Source organism: Lethenteron reissneri, chromosome 43 (assembly GCF_015708825.2).
Source record: "Lethenteron reissneri isolate LAM-NWPU_2019-01 chromosome 43, ASM1570882v1, whole genome shotgun sequence".
In the NCBI taxonomy this organism is placed as follows: Eukaryota; Metazoa; Chordata; class Hyperoartia; order Petromyzontiformes; family Petromyzontidae; genus Lethenteron; species Lethenteron reissneri.
Window position 1 is genome coordinate 2,651,445 of NC_083821.1, and position 17,621 is coordinate 2,669,065.

The 17,621-nt window shown below is 48.5% G+C and overlaps 1 protein-coding gene across 1 annotated transcript; it reads left to right on the plus strand.

Annotated features, from left to right (window-relative positions):
- The first annotated feature begins 2,103 nt into the window (after positions 1-2,103).
- On the plus strand, positions 2,104-14,651 carry LOC133353383 (b(0,+)-type amino acid transporter 1-like). The gene is made up of 6 exons (XM_061569595.1): positions 2,104-3,285; positions 5,086-5,219; positions 6,628-6,757; positions 7,541-7,665; positions 9,838-9,925; positions 11,479-14,651. The coding sequence occupies exons 1-6, from the start codon at positions 2,299-2,301 to the stop codon at positions 11,710-11,712; spliced, it is 1,698 nt and encodes a 565-aa protein (XP_061425579.1). The 5' UTR covers positions 2,104-2,298; the 3' UTR covers positions 11,713-14,651.
- The last annotated feature ends 2,970 nt before the right edge of the window (positions 14,652-17,621 follow it).

Consider the following 17,621-nt stretch of genomic DNA (forward strand, 5'->3'; position numbering starts at 1 on the left):
TCAAATTTTATTTCCTAGAGCATTATTCGTGCAAAAATGTAATGCATGGTGCTTTACAGGCATAAACAATAAAAGTGAAATTTTAGGCAAAATAAAATCACGTTGTAACAAATTTCTAGCGAAGGCATGATAAATAGAACACATTCAGAGAATCCTTATTAAAAGCAAGTTTTAAAAAGTAGGTTTTTAGATTGATTTCAAAAGTGCTTAATGATTCTGAAGCCCTCAGGCTGTTTCACAGGCGAGGACTGTCAACACGAAAAGTTGCTCCTCCCTAGGGTTTGGATCCTGGCCTTTGGGACAACTAAAATACGAGTACCAGAGGATCTGAGCATGGCAGACATGTATACCGCTCCTAGACCACTCAACGACTTAAGAACCAATAGACGAGTCTTAAAATCAATTCTATGGCTCACTGGCAGCCAGTGCAAGAATAGTAAAATGGGTGTTACTTGGGCGATCTTTCTGGTTTTCGTCAGTACACGTGTCGCTGCATTCTGAATTAGTTGCAATTTACTCGTTAATGTCTTCGGAAATTAACGAGTAAATTGGTGGTAAAGGCATGCACCAGTCTCTCAGTCGTAGAGCTGATGATGCCGACTGCGACGTTCAAATCCGCATCCTTTTCGCCCTTCGACCGCTAATGCCACGGTTACTGTTCCCGCACACTCCGCTGATCTCTTCTTTCTCCCGTGTTGAGGATTCGGTCCACCAGAGTGACTTTCGTCTCATCGACACTCACCGTGCTCAACCACCACCACTGCAGGTCACGACGGCACACAACAAAGACAAAGATCCCCCGTATAGCCTTAACAGACTGTCGGGGGCAAGTGCTGTTAGCGAGCACTCAAGAAGGCCGGGCACGGCAGGGAGGCCAGGGACCGATTCAGATAATCGCCGCTGGTGTTCGTGGACGTGAGCGGAAATCGAACTCGGGTGGGCGGGTTCGCACAGCAGCGTGCTAACTGCTACACTACCGCTCCACATAACAACACTCACTCACCCACTCACCCACTCACCACACTGCAGGTCACAACACTTCTTTTAATGTTGTTTTCCTTGCACTGCTCCACTTTGGATGTCCGTCCTCCCATCGTCTCTTTCCCCAAGTTCTTATAATTCACGAAACGTGTTAACGCTCATTCATTACAACCTTAAGAGTGTTGTTTTGAGTTTGGTGAGTGGTGAGGGTGTGTGTGTGTCTGGTGAGTAGTTAATTTATGGTGAATGGGCTGTCTCTGCTAAGTGTGAGTTCGGCGAGTGTATTGTGTCTGGTGAGTGGTCAAGTGTGTTTCTTATGAGCTGTGGGTAAGTGGTGAGTGTTCGGTGAGTGGTGAGCGTGTGTAACTGGCGAGTTTTTGGTGAGTTTCAAGTGAATGTCTTGTGAAGGTCAGGTGAGTAGTGCTTTGAAGGTCAACACGACCCTGTTTGCAGGAGGGGCTGCCGTTGACCTGTGCCGCATAAGCGATCACACATTTCGGAGATGAAAAGTATAACGACGATATACGGGTGCCTTTAAAAAGTTTATATTTCCGTATGACTGATGATGAGGAAGTTGGCGATGATGATGAGTTGATGAAGTTGGCAAGAGAATGATGTGCGACTGTTGCTAATGATGATGGTCATTATATGGAGTTGGCAGTGACGATGGTGATAATGATTTTATTAACTTGATGGTAATAATTATTGCATGCAGTTGGTAGCAATGATGATTATGTGTTTGTTTATGTTTCTGGTGATAACAGTGATATATCCTACTCTAGGTGCCGTACACTGGCAATCTCAACAAACTCCCATCACTCACAAACCCCACATCACACCCATCACTCATCACTGACAAATCCCACATCCCCCCCAACACCCATCACCGACAAACTCCACATCACCCCCATCACCCATCACCGACAAACCCAACATCACCCCCATAACCGACAAACCCCACATCACACCCATCACCCATCACCGACAAACCCCACATCACACCCATCACCGACAAACCCCACATCACCCCCATCACCCATCACCGACAAACCCCACATCACAGCCATCACCCATCACCGACAAACCCCACATCACCCCCATCACCACAACCCACATCACCCATCACCCATCACCGACAAACCCCACATCACACCCATCACCCACAAACCCCACATCACACCCATCACCCATCACCGACAAACCCCACATCACACCCATCACCGACAAACCCCACATCACCCCCATCACCCACAAACCCCACATCACACCCATCACCCATCACCCACAAACCCCACATCACCCCCATCACCCAGACCGATGCCCCCACGACCACGACGGCGTGGGGGCGCGCCGCGCTGCGCGCCCCACAGCCCCACGCCGTCATCACCCACCACAGCCATCACGGCGCGCACACCATCACCACCACAACCATCAGCTCATGCCACGCGCTTGCCAGCGACGGACACCCCAGATGCCGCACCTGCCACCACCACCAGCACCACCAGCAGCACCACGAGCAAGCTACACCTACAGCGGGAGCTGGGACTCATGAGCGGCGCGTCTCTCATCGCCGGAACCATGATCGGATCGGGCATCTTCATGTCCCCCGGCTGGGTGCTGCGCTACGCCGGCAGCGCGGGCGCCAGCCTGCTGGTGTGGTTGGCCTGCGGCGTGCTGGCCACGCTGGGCGCGCTCTGCTACGCCGAGCTGGGCACTCTGATGCGGGAGTCGGGCGGCGACTACATCTACGCGCTGCGCACCTACGGCCCCGTGCCCGCCTTTCTGTTCGCCTGGAGCTCCGTGCTGGTCGTGCGCCCTGCCAGCATCGCCGCGGGGGCCCTCAGCTTCGCACGCTACGCGGCCGCCCCCTTCTACCCCGAGTGCGGCGCCGCGGGCCCCCCGCCGCTCGTCACGCGCTCGCTGGCAGCCGCGTGCGTCGTGGCGTTGACGCTCGTCAACTGCGCGAGCGTGCGTCTGGCCGCGGGCCTCCAGAACGCGTGCACCGCGGTGAAGGTGGCCGCGCTGAGCGCCGTGGCGCTGGGCGGCGTGGTGCTGCTGGCCCGCGGCGCAGCCGTGCACGGTCTCACGGACGCGTTCGTGGCCGTGTCGACGTCGTCGGTGTCGAGTGACGTGTCCGGGGCCACCAATGATGACGCCGATGCAGCCGCGGCTGCAGCCGGTACGGCCGCGGGGCAGTCCGCGGCGTCGACCTCGTCGATCGGACTCGCCTTCTACCAGGGACTGTGGTCCTACGACGGCTGGAACAACTTGAACTTCGTGACCGAGGAGCTGGGGAGACCCGAGGTGGGTGCCGGATGATTGGGAGGGGTTTGAGTGGGGAGAGCGCCGACGGGAGGGCAGGTAGTCGCTGGTGGGCACGTTGGTGAGTGTTAGCTGGAGGGAGAGTGCTTGTGAGTGGGAGGGCAGGTACTAGAGTGACTGATTGGGTTAGAGGTAGGGAGAGTCCGAGTCGCTGGTGGGCACGTTGGTCAGTGTTAGCTGGAGGGAGAGTACTCGTGACTGGCTGGCTAGTTGATTAGGGTCAATGCTATATACCCGTGGCTAAGTGGATCGTTTGCCTGGGTAAGTTATGAGCACTTGTGGATGGGTGGTTAGTTTGTTATGGTTAGCAAGAGGGAAAGTAAGACATCCTGATGGGCTAGTTTGCTCGAGGTAGGGCTGGAATCGTGTTGATTAGTGTGCTATTTTCTCTTAGAACGTATTAAACCGTCAATTCTGCATACATTTTAAGTTAAAACATTCGTGACCGCAGGAATTCCTATTCTTGGTTCTTTTGGTAAAGTCACGAAAATCATTATTTTTTAAACCCAATAAAAAAAAATTAAATCATAAAAGCAAAAAACCCACGACGTTTCGATCGCAACACAAGCGGTCTTCATTTTAGTATTTAAATTTAGTATTATTATTAAAAAAAATTGTATACATATTGCTCAGTGGCGGACGTAACTCAATACTCATCTTCTCTTCCATGATTTTACTCCTTCTCCGCGAGACCACAGGGATGCACGACCAGCATAAATCATGCATGACCAGCATAAATCATTATTCATTCATTCACTCATTCCTTCCTCACCTACCATTAGACGTATGCCGTGTGTTGTAAACGGTCTCCGTACATGTGTCGTATGTTTGGTTTCAGGCGACACAAATACTTCCCAAACACTACCACTGTAGATAAAGTTCAAGTTCATTTTATTAGGTATAGCCCTGTGAGCCATTCGGTTCTTGAATCGGGGGCAAACGCAACAAACAAAAAACAAAAACATGAACAAGAAAACATCTTAAAGTGACTATGTGACTATGTGCAAACAGAAAATCCAAGAAAAGACAGCAAAATATTGCAGAAAAAGCACCGTGCACCAACGCTGTGTGCAAACATCCCAGTGGGATGCAAGTCAAACAACAACAACAACCACAAGACAACTTAGATTAAGGCCATCAGTCTAACTCCGAAACCACCACCCGTACACCTTGCATCGAATGATGATTCTAAAATATACAATTAAAACACCATCACCATTGCCACCATCATGATCATCACCACCACCACCACCATCGCTTCCGTTATACCACCACAACCACCTACTATAGCCTCACCGCAAATACCACCACCAGCATCAGATATTACCACGATCACCACCAACACCATGATCACTAACAACAGCGGGTTGTTTGAACAACAGCGGCGATCTTAAACATGGGGGCATATAATTGATACAATTTCCGTACGAAAATTTATTTTTCTGTTCTGGCCTTCATTCTCCACTGGTAGCTTAGCACGCTGCATGACAACAACAGGGAGCTCGCACACAGACAGCACTTGCCCGTTTCGCACGCATACGTCCACGTTGTGTCCATCTAAAACTCACGTGCGCTCACGCACGTTCAAAGTGCACCTAGCCTGGCTCGACCGCCTGTGGTGACGTCACCACCACGTAGCGACGAGCGGCGGCTGTAGTGGCTACGGACTTTTCATCTGCGTTCACGTGTGCTCACACGTGTGCTCACGTGTGTGCTCACGCCTTCATGTGCGCCGACGCGCGTGCATGCGCGTTGATGGCCGTTCACGCGTGTTCATGGCAGGTGACCTTGCCCCGTGCCATCCTCATCGCCCTGCCCATGGTCACGCTTCTCTACCTGTTCGTGAACATGAGCTACCTGGCGGCGATGACACCCGCAGAGATTCTCTCCTCCAGCGCCGTCGCCTGGACGTGGGGGTGAGATCTTCGTCTTTTTTGTTTATATTTCGGCCTCCCCGGAGTCGTCTTGTGTCAAATGACCTTGCCCAACGATGCTCATGCCGCACCGCGCTACATCGGCACGGTGCTTAAAAAGTGTCCACTTGTAACGCGCCGCGCAGCGTTCGCTCGCTGGCTCGCTCTCGAAGAGAGAAAGAGACGGACAGAGAGGGGGGCTACTCAGAGGCGCGAGGAGGAGGAACCACAGACGAGGAGCGGGAAGGCAGCAGCAGCAGCAGCCACGCGGCGAGGAGCCGGCGCCAATAATTTCCCGAGCTCTGCGGCCATCTATGTATTAAGGTGTCACGGGGTCAATCAATTCGTGTTTATACACGTGGGAGGAAAACCGGAGCACCCGGAGAAAGCCCGCACGTGCGAGGGGGGAACACTCTATCCCACGGGTCGGCAACCAAAATAACAAGAAGAGCCATTTTTTTTTATTAATTCGGTAAAACCAAAAACTCCGCATTTCAAGAGCCGCATTGCACGTGGCTACGAGACGGTGGTCCTCGCTAAATAACGCGTCACGAAGCAGCCATTAAAGAGCCGCAGGTTTGCCGACCCCGGCTCTAACACATGCAGACGAAACAGGTGGAGTCCACGCGGAATGTTTTTGCTGAACTGCCTTCTCCTGGCGAGCCAGGGTGCGGCACCTCCTCGACGTCCACGGGAAGGGAGTTTCGCACCGTCTGTGCGCTGTGTGTGCGGCGATCCACCAGCCCCTCGCTGCTGCCTCCACAGTGCTGGATTACAGGCGACTACGTGCAGCAGAATCAGCAGCGTAGCCACCACCATCACGACCACCCGAATCGATTCTCCGTTTCATGACATGAGACGGAGAACCCATTCGGAGAAATGTCCCGCAGAATCGGATGAGATGCCTTCAAGTGACCTCTGGTCCGCATTATAAGAGGCAGCATTTCCCTGCCAACTCACCCACCCACGCTGCCACAGAGATAATTATTTTGACGCACGATAGGCAGAGCTGTCTTTTTAATTCTCAGATGTGGATATGCTGTATCATACAATGAAACGCAGAATCAAGTTTCATTTGATGGGGATTTTTTGTATGTGTGTGTGTACACTCTGATCATCAGGCTGAGATGGTAAATCCACTATGATTCAATAGATCGTGGCTATAAATGACCTATGACCCTTGATGTATGTAAACACAACCGCGATCACATTATTCACTGTAAACTTTAAAACTAAGTTGCCCATTGTCGCCACTGAGTGCCACATGTGACTGCCACTTGTGACTGTCACCTGTGACTACTACCTACCACTGCCACCTGTGACTGAACCGTCACCCGCTGTGCACGGGTGCCCTGTTGACCCTGCACCCCCTCCCCCCACCCTCTCCACGAATCTCCGCCCGTTGTGGCAGCGCTCGAGTGATGGGGGCCGCTTCGTGGCTGATGCCCGTGGCGGTGGCGCTCTCCACTCTGGGCTCGGCGAACGGGATGTTCTTCTGCGGGGGCCGCGTGTGTTGCGTGGCGGCCAGAGAAGGGCACACGGTGAGGGGCGGGGCGGGGGGGCAGTGAAGGGGCTAGGGTTATGAAGGTGAGGTTCTAAAGGATCGGGTTTCACGACCCTTCGTCATCATCAGGAAGGGCGGCCACGAGATGTGAAGATGGGGGCATCATCATCAGTCACATCAGCATGAGTAGCTTCATCATCGTCGCAGTTCGTGGCAGCATTGTCATAAGCGTTGATAGTATCATCATTTTCAGCAGCAGTATGATCGGTCGTCGTCATCATAAACAGCAATAATACAATTTAATAGCCACCAATTTAATTCCGTCATCATTACCATCACGCTGGTCATCGTCGTTCATCACATAATCGCACGAGAAGCATCAGCAATGTTATCATTGCCGCCAACTTCATCTCCATCATCATCAAGATAATTGTCTTTATTAAAATCATCATAGCCATCATACCCATGATGCTCACACACATGTGTGTGTGTGCCGTTGTGTGCGCGCGTTCATTTATGAGCAGCGGCACAGTGGTTGGCGAACCGCTCTACGAACCCAGCGAGTCGAGTTCCATTCCCGCTCACGACCAGAAAACAGTGACAAGATATCCGAACCCAACCTGTGCCTCCGTTAGGTCGACTCAGCCGTGAATTAATACAGTAACCCTGGTGCAGTGCGTAAACACGCGCGCCGGATTGGGGAGAGACAAAGGCGGCAGGGGGCGTGATGCTCATCGCCACGATGTCACAGCACCTTTGCCCCCCCGCGATTCTGTCGAAGGCTGCCCGCGGACGATGCATCTTTGTCCGTGTCGCTCAGCTCTCCATCCTGTCGATGGCCCACGTGCACCGGCTCACCCCGGCGCCGGCCCTGATGTTCACCGCGCTGCTCTCGCTGCTCATGGTCGCCTGGGGAGACTTCGGTACAATCGTCAACTACTTCAGGTGCCGGCCGGTGCCGACTCGGCTATTGCACTGGAGGGATGGCGGGGGGGGGGGGTTGCCGCCTGCAACATCTCCCCGCTAATTAGTACAATGCAGTCAAACCCTCGTTTAGGTCGCCACCTTTTTTGAACGTCGTTTCGCAAATACGTCGCCGCTGTATTATTATTATTCACACACCCGCTACTCGGTTTTGCGTCGCATCAGCCTCCCGCGCGTCCGCGTCCTTCCTCGTTACTCCGTCGCCTCTCAGCCTCCGTCACCAGCTACTCTCTTAGACCGCGCTCTGATTTACGTCGTTTTCGGTCATTCGTTGCCGTACCTTTCCGGAACTTTCCTGCATTTCCACGTTCTGAACCAAATTCCCCCCCCCCTCCCCCCATTGCTTCCGCGAAGGGCTAAATGAACAGAATTAACGCCTCCCGTCTGCTAATTGCGCTGCGTTCTGTGTTGTAAGATATGGAAAAAAAATCTATACTGTGTACAAGTAAAAGGCATGCACAGGTTTTAAATCATAAGCATTTCTGCTTGGGAAATAAATTATTTGAAGATGCTGCCAGTGATGTGTAAGAACAATTAATGGACAACACATGCTACGTAGAAAGGGTCATCGCCATAAACATCGCCTGTTATATGTAATTTATTTTAAAACCACAGTGTTATTGACACATTTGTCGAGTTTCGTTTTCTTTTTCTGAGAAAGAGCCGCTCCGTTCACTCGATTCATTGCCATCTGTACCGGAACGACAGCCAATGTTTACACATTGTCCGTTCGAGGTTTATGAAGACATTTAAAGGCCGTTGGTTACGCGCTCGTGAATTGCCTTCGATCAATGGTTTTGATGGGCGGCAGTTGTTGACGATGTGCTCCATCCAATCACTCTTGTCAGGTCACTCTCAGACTCGTCCTGGTCTCTTGAATTCTCACCTACTTCTTCTTCTTCTTCTGCGTACGGCTGATGTTAATGAAGCGCAGCAGCTGTAACCTTACACCGAGGGCCGGTGAGCCAGAGCATTGCGTCCAGGAGCAGCGGAGCGCACCGCTGCGATGATGCCCCCTCCGTCGCGCGCACGAATCGGGAATTGAGTCGTTATGATGTCCCACGGTTCCTGTTCTGAGTGACCTCCCACAGTCGATGACTGGAGAGTCGTTTTTATTTCTTTCCCATTTGTGCATCACGCAGCCCACCCTGTTCACTGAGAAGTCACGACGATTGCCATCGACCGAGCGACCGAACATCGGTCCAACGATCTCCTTGGCCCTCCAAAGCAACAGCCGTCACCTGGTTAAACAAAAAGTCAACTTGAATGTTGGTTCCACTCCGCAGTTGCAGGTGGAACTACAAATACACCACAAATGCCACCGTGCGTAGTCCTACATCCTGTACTTGGCCCTGACCTTTCTTGCCCATGAATGGTGGGGAGGGGGGGACGACGACATTTTGCCTATGCCCACTCTCTAGTTGTGCAACCAATTCGCCCTGCAAATCGCGCAACTTCATCATCGTCTGCGACCGCTTTGTCCACAACTGCTGGGCGCGCAGTTGCGCAGTGGAGGGAAGTTAGATGGCGCAGCTGTTCAGGATTGCCACAGCCAATCACGGTCGCGCAAATGTGTCACGTGGTGATTTATAATATGCGTCGATCAAAATGTTCTGAGCGGATCGACGGTTTAAAAAAGTCGGGTCTGTACTCTACTGCGAGCAACCGGTTGCACAACCGATTGCAACCCGTTGCAGAGACGTCCACGTAAGCAACTCGGGTCTGTACTCTACTGCTATCAACCGGTTGCTCAACCGATTGCAACCCGTTGCAGAGACGCCCACGTCAGCAACTCAAGTTGCATGCAACCAACTCGCGCAACTGACTGCAACCGGTTACAGAGGTGTCCACATACAAGCGGCTCGGTTTCAAATCCACGTGTACGCAACTGATTGTTCAGGCGTTTTTCAGTTTCAGTTTAATTTATTAGATATAACCCTGTGAGCCATGCGGCTCTTGACTCGGGTGCAACAGCAACAAAACAAAAACATGAACAAGAAACATCTTAAAGTGACTACACGCAACAGAAAAATCCAGGCTTTAGGAATACCGCGTGTCACGACCCCTCGCCCGCATCTCCCTTCTCCCCCCTCTCCACCTATGCTCCCCCCCCCCAATCTGATATACCCCCAGCTTCACGTCCTGGTTTTTCTACGGCATCACCGTCTCCTCGCTGCTCTACCTCCGCTACGTGAGACCCGACAGCCCCCGGCCGTACAAGGTTCGTGCCCAACTTCATCATCACTCGGTCGTCGTTGTTAGAACTGTCTTATTATTATTATTTGTACGGGACGACCTTTTTATGTCAGGATCAAAGTATGAAAAATAAGAATAGGGTTTACACTTTCTGGTAATAAACAGATGTTGAGATGTTCAAAGACCAAATGCTGTAGATGTAACGATATTATTTGATTTTTGATCATCTTAACACCTCTCATATTTGCAGTGTCTTTGCACTGTTCGTCATTTGGCGTTCTCTGGTCTGACACTGGTGAGACGAGGCCAATCAGTTTTAAAACAATGCATTATTATCAGAGCCACGTGTATTTTTGCATGTTTTGCCACAAGTACGTGTGGTTAATGCAGACTTGATTCCTTGCAAAAGTTTATATTTGGTGTTTGAAGATCTTAACCACCTGTTTTATTGTCAAAGAGTAAAACATAATGGGACCTCCTTTGCCAGTACTAAAATATGATAATAGGTTTTCCCCTTTTTTCTGGCAACAAAACAGGTGTTAAGATGTTAAAACACCAAACTGAAACCTTTTACAAGGAATCTTGTCTGCATTAACCACAACACTTGTGGTCAGAATGCAAAGAAAAAACACACTCTGATAATATATGCATTGTCTTTGAAACTGATTGGTCCACACCAGAGACAGATTTCTTTTGAGCCTAGTCTCAAAACCGATTCCTTGTCAAAGGTTTCAGTTTGGTGTTTTAACATCTTAACACCTGTTTTGTTGCCATCAAAAAGTGGAGAACTTATTCTCAAAGAGTAAAACCTCTACTTATTTGTGATTATTACGATAACACTTGTTTACCCAGGAAAGCCTTGCTGAATCTTACGACTCTTTGTTCAGGAAGTTTCCTGCCATGTTTTGCTACGTACGGTACTGTAGAATCCAAATTCTTTACGTTCAGGAGCTGTGTAACGATGGCACCATCATTCCATAATTATAACAATTGAGTACATTTGCTATTTGCGGTACTCTTATAGACGCAAGGCCATCACCGAGGAAGACGCTATGTTTTGCCGTGCGAAATTCGAATTGAGTAATTTGCGGTGTAATATTTGTAAACTATGGACCATGAGGACGCCGGCACACAATGACCCCACTCGTTTCGAATGACATTGCGGATTCTTTAATGTTTGCCGTCAAGCCGACGGCGCGGATATCATGGTCATTGCACCCGCATCAATAACCATGGCTGTACGCCGTATCTGCACCGCGAACCTCCGCAACAAATTGTGTCGGAACATGGGACAGCTGCCAGTGGGGGTGCCCTTTAATAACTCTTGAGATGACATGGTATTGCATGTACGTTAAACTTCTTTTGCACCGTGCGTGTGGATCCAAGTCACTTATCTCGTGCTTAGCAATTGAGGCAGCCCAGCGTAAAGGGCACTCGACCAAAACACTAAAACCGCATTTATTAAAGAGGCCGCTGCTACATTCCCCATGTCATCGATCCTTTAGAAACTCGGGAACTCTTCTCTCGTACTCGCAAAGGTAGCGACGGAAGACCCTCGCGATCCTCTCTCCTCCGCAGGTCCCCCTCGCGGCGCCGGTGCTCGTGGTGATCACGGCCGCGTGCCTCGTGCTGGCCCCCATCCTGGAGGAGCCGCACATCGAGTACCTCTACGTGGTAGCCTTCATCTTCAGCGGCCTCCTCTTCTACGTGCCCTTCGTGCACCTGGGCGTGCGCTACGCGGGCATGTCCCGCATCACCACCCACCTCCAGCTGCTGCTGCAGGTGGCGCCCTTGGAGGTCAACAGGGACTGACGACGCGTTTCCACGGCTGTCGGGAAGCAGACCCGAGCCGCGCCGAGACGGCCTGGGGACAGCAGCGGCCTCCGCTCGTGTTGTTGTTGACGCACTTCTAAGGGCCGTGCGCCTCCGTTGTTCTCTGCCTCTCTCGTGCTCTCCGTTCCCCCCCCCCCCACATCCTTTCTCTCTATGGCCGGAGGGAAAGGGTCACAATTTGTGTTTTAGCAAGGTGTAACGTATGCTTGGATTCAATCACGCCATCCTATGCCAACATGTATTGGGTGTTTTATGTACTTTTCCTGCCATGTTTTCTTTCTAACAAAAACGTTACATTGATTAGATTATTTGGCTGCTATAAATTCCCACACGATAAGCCACTTTCTTTGAGCTATCATTTGTGACCAGGTCGCTTTTGAAAAAAAGAGCTAATAGCTCGGTGGGCCTTACCGAGTAAAATAAATAGTTAGAGTCTATATTGACCTCGGCGGGAAATGCCACTGACCCAGTGTCTCTCTTATGCCTTGTCCCCTATGACATATTTCAAGGGATGGTTCAGGTGAGAGCATGCAGTTCCTTTAGGAACAGGAGCCACGCAGCCAAATTCAAGTGAGTCACAGGGCCACAAAGCCACAGAGCCAGGTTAAGTACTGGCTTGGCCCTGGGAATTCAAGCTGAGCCCACTCGCCCAGTTCATATGAACTGAGCTGGCTTGCTTCCCGGTGGCTCTGGGGAACGTGGAAAATAAGGCTCTGTCACGTGGGGTGGGGGGAACTCCCACATACGCATAATCTATAACATAACTGAGGGGCTTCTATTTCGGTGGCTTAGACGTCCGCGTCACGAACCGAGTCACCATTGCCGAGATCCATGGTTGCAATTTTGGGCCCTCTTATTGAAAAAAATTTAATGATACTTTGGGATGCTCCTGCGCGTTGGCAATTACTTGTTGATTCGGGTCTCTTGTGGAAAATATATATTAAGTCCGAATAGGTTCTCACCGTTTCAATAACGGTCAAGCAATGGGGTGGAAAGTCGAACCGTGGTGAAGATTCGAGTTTGGGAAACCTGCCCCAAGTAAAACCAGATGCTCTGAATTGTAGACAAGTGACGAATCGCAGCCAAGCCACCATTCACTGTGCACACAAAAGGTAAAAACGTATCAATTTGAACGTCATATAGTTAAGTCCAGATACGTTTTCGTGGGCTGACAAACAACTTAAAGCTGTAGAAAGCGCAGCTGCTCGGGTACGATAGGTCCTTAAGGGATTCTGGTCTGCACTGCCACGTTTAAGACAAAAAAAAAACAAATCTCAGTTGTTGAGCACAGGCTGAGAGGCCCAAAACGCTCAGCGGCCAGCAACAAATAGGTCTAATAGATAACATTATTATTATGATAAGGACTTAGGGAAAAAGACGATGGGAGGGAATTCCAGAGTGGAGCAGTGCGTGGGAAGAAGCAGAAAGAGAAGTGATGTGACCTGTAGTGTAGTGAATGAGTGGGAGAGTGAGTGTGTAGTTGTGACCTGCAGTGTAGTGAGTGAATGAGTGGGAGAGTGAGTGAATGAGTGGGAGAGTGAGTGAACGAGTGGATCAGTGAGTGAATGAGTGGGAGAGTGAGTTAATGAGTGGGAGAGTGAGTGAATGAGTGGGAGAGTGGGTGAATGAGTGGGAGAGTGAGTGAATGAGTGGGAGAGTGAGTGAATGAGTGGGAGAGTGGGTGAATGAGTGGGAGAGTGAGTGAATGAGTGGGAGAGTGAGTTAATGCGTGGGAGAGTGAGTGAATGAGTGGGAGAGTGAGTTAATGAGTGGGACAGTGAGTTAATGAGTGGGAGAGTGAGTGAATGAGTGGGAGAGTGAGTGAATGAGTGGAACAGTGAGTGAATGAGTGGGACAGTGAGTTAATGAGTGGGAGAGTGAGTGAATGAGTGGAGGAGTGAGTGAATTAGTGGAGGAGTGAGTGAATGAGTGGGACAGTGAGTGGGAGAGTAAGTTAATGAGTGGGACAGTGAGTGGATGAGTGGGTTAATGAGTGGGTGTTCAGTTGTGACCAGCATTACGGTGGTGAAATACAGTCAGTGTTTATAGACCCCAGTCCTCAAAATCGAGTGAATTTCATGGAAACTATCCATGATGTAGTGTTACTCTCCAGCAAATGAGTTGCTTTCTGTTGTACATTAATTAATCGTGGAGTTTATATATTGGTGGGGAAAGGAAAATACATTTACAATATTCACACAATCGACCACAGTATGTCACGAAATATCTGTTTTCGCTGTCGTGGAACCGATGACTGACCCTGATAACTCCCTAAAAGTGAAATGATTCTAATCTCCTGCACGAAACGTTGCATTATTAAAATGTTGCGCAACATTTAATGTGTTAAAGACTGCAACTGTGCTGCTTCTGTCGCGCAATAGTTGCACAGTACCGAGCCGACAATAATTAAAATCGTTAGGGATGCGTTAAATCATTAATTAGCAGGGGCTTGTGCAAGGCCGACGCCCGCCCTCCCCTCTTGCCTGGATGGCTGGCCCAGGCGGGGCACTTGAAACCCGGCGGGGATCCAGGCAAGAGAAGGCGCCGGCCTTGGCCCGTGATATACAGTTTCCAAATGTATTTAAAATTAAATTAAATTTTAACTTTACTGTGATAACCCACGTAAGCTCACTGAACCCAGTACTATGTATTACATGCGTAACAACATGCACATTAACGACTTCGAACAAAGTTGCTATTGTATTATTGGTTCGTTCGGTAAAGTCACGTAGAAGGGAAACAATACAATAATAAAAATATAAAACAATAACATTCTCACGACGTTTCGATTGCAACACAAGCAATCATCATCAGGTGTGAAAACCATGCTTCACAACCACATGATGATTGTGTTGCAATCGAAAAGTCGTGAGAATGTTTTAAATATTTTTTAATTATTTTATTGTTTCCCTTCTACGTGACTTTACCGAAAGAATCAAGAGTATGAATCCCTGCAGTCACGAAAGCTTTAAATAAAAATGTAAAAGTTGCTATTATTCGTTGCTTTATTACTGGTGCAACCTGAACAACACCACAGTTGCAAGCAACATTGTTGCTAAGTTGCTACCATTAACCTCAGTGCAACCCTGACCTAATACAGTGAGTGGTTGTCAGCTATATTGGTTATGCAGCCCTCTCCATTCAAACCCATACCTTTAGTTTTTTATGTAGTTTATACTTTAGTTTTCTACGTTGTTGTTTAGTAACTGCAGCTACATACTATTAACATTCCTTTCCTTTGTTAATGCTACTGCACCCCCCCTTGGTGCTGTTGATCCTGCATAATGCATGGGCATAATATGACTTTGAAACCCCCCCCACCCACCTCCTACGCATTTCCCATGAATATGCTAAATTCCTCTTCATATGCACATTCTTTTTGTTAAGGCGCTCTTGCACCTCCAACCCAGCGTATATATAAGCTCCTAGCTTGGTAGTGTCTCATTCTTCACCTGAAGACGGCTGCTTGCGTTGTAGCCGAAACGTTGTGAGAATTATTTTATTTTATTATGTTTTATTTTTATTATTCTATTACTTCCCTTCTACGTGACTTTACCGAAAGAACCAAGAAGATGAAACCCATACCTGTCAACTTACACGGCTTACCAGGGCAACACTGTTTTTTGTCTATTTGTGTTTCTCCCTTGTGATGGGACTTTGTAAGATGAACGTGGACATTTATAAGGGCACGGGGTGACCAATAAGGGTCTGAATTGGTCTGTAATAAAGTAGGGCACTGATAAGGGGTTGACAGGTATTCTGGGCCTTACTTCCCCCACAAATCGTTAGGCTCCAAAAATACAACCACGGTGGCTAAGGACACAATAGAGGTCACATATCTTCACGCACTCAGATCAAAGAAGTTGTTAGTAAATGCATTTTGTTGTTGCATGTTGTGTTTTGGTAATGTGAGATTTGTAGTTGCATGTTGTGTCTTGGTGGTGTGAGATTTGTTGTTGCATGTTGTGCTTTGGTAGTGTGAGATTTGTTGTTGCATGTTGTGTTTTGGTAGTGTGAGATTTGTTGTTGCATGTTGTGTTTTGGTAGTGTGAGATTTGTTGTTGCATGTTGTGCTTTGGTAGTGTGAGATTTGTTGTTGCATGTTGTGTTTTGGTGGTGTGAGATTTGTTGTTGCATGTTGTGCTTTGGTAGTGTGAGATTTGTTGTTGCATGTTGTGTTTTGGTAGTGTGAGATTTGTTGTTGCATGTTGTGTTTTGGTAGTGTGAGATTTGTTGTTGCATGTTGTGCTTTGGTAGTGTGAGATTTGTTGTTGCATGTTGTGTTTTGGTGGTGTGAGATTTGTTGTTGCATGTTGCGTTTTGGTAGTGTGAGATTTGTTGTTGCATGTCGTGTTTTGGTAGTGTGAGATTTGTAGTTGCATGTTGTGCTTTGGTAGTGTGAGATTTGTTGTTGCATGTTGTGTTTTGGTAGTGTGAGATTTGTTGTTGCATGTTGTGCTTTGGTAGTGTGAGATTTGTTGTTGCATGTTGTGCTTTGGTAGTGTGAGATTTGTTGTTGCATGTTGTGCTTTGGTAGTGTGAGATTTGTTGTTGCATGTTGTATTTTGGTAGTGTGAGATTTGTTGTTGCATGTTGTGCTTTGGTAGTGCGAGATTTGTTGTTGCATGTTGTGCTTTGGTAGTGTGAGATTTGTTGCATGTCGTGTTTTGTTCGTGAGATTGATTATTCCGTGTTGTATTGACTTTGTCTTCATGAGGTATGTTTTACAGGGTATACTAGTATGTGTTGTATTTCGAGTTAGTGTGGTGTAGGTAAGGTAATTTCGTGATCGTGTTTGTTTAGGCATGCGTTTCATGACGCTATCAGTACTCTTTGGTTCTTTCGGTAAAGTCACGTAGGTAGAAAAATAATCCAGGTAGGAACAACAGGTTCCACACTGCCCACCAGGGATTATTTGTCTGTCTGTCGTGCATATTTGTCTGTCGTGCACGAATGCGCTGTCCAACCAAGTTCCTACCTGCCCACTCCGATGGAACGTGTTAGATCACGTTTCGATCGCAACACAAGCAATCGTCATCAGGTGGGACAACCACTGCATGAAAAAACTGCAAAAGTAGGCTTACTTCAGCAAAAACTGCCGACGCTTAAGCCTACTTGAGCAGTTTTTTTTCTTGCTGTAGTTGTCCCACCTGATGATGATTGCTTGTGTTGCGATCAAAACGTCGTAATCTATGATTTTTCTACCTACGTGACTTTACCGAAAGAAGCAGAGTATGGATTTCTGCAGTCACGAAAGCTTCAAATCGACGTTATCAGTGTTTGCTGTTTGTTATGCATGTATCATGTTGCGTGTTAGCATGTTTTGTGTTAAGGCATGCGTTTCACGTTGTGAGTCAAGTGTTTCGTCACCGGAAGCTGTTGCCAACGTTCCCCATGCACATTCAAAACTCAGCTTGCACGGTGTTTACGCTCCACAAAATAGACTGGTCTGCAATGGCTCGTCATCGCAACTGTTTGAAGGGAAATTTAGAAGTTAATTCCTGAAAACTAAGGAAGCTTATGCCAAACATAGGCACCTTCGCCGCCTTGTGTGTGTAGTTGCAATGACTATGCTTATAAGCCGAGCAGTATTTGGTAGGTAGAAACAAACAGCTAAACATTAAGAATGTTTTTGTTGGTATTTTAAAGGACTGTAAAGTTTTATTTGACTTTTAAAATACATTAAAAGTGTAATAACAAAACAGCTATACAGTTTTGTTCACGACGAGACGGTGTGTGAAATTGTGGTGGCATGGACATTTATGGCGGTGACGATGATGTTGGTGGTTGTGGTGATGATGGGTAGCATTGATGGATAAACATGATGAGGGTGAAGGTGATGGTATCAAAATTGACGGTGGAAGTGGTTTTTGTGACAGGTAGCATTA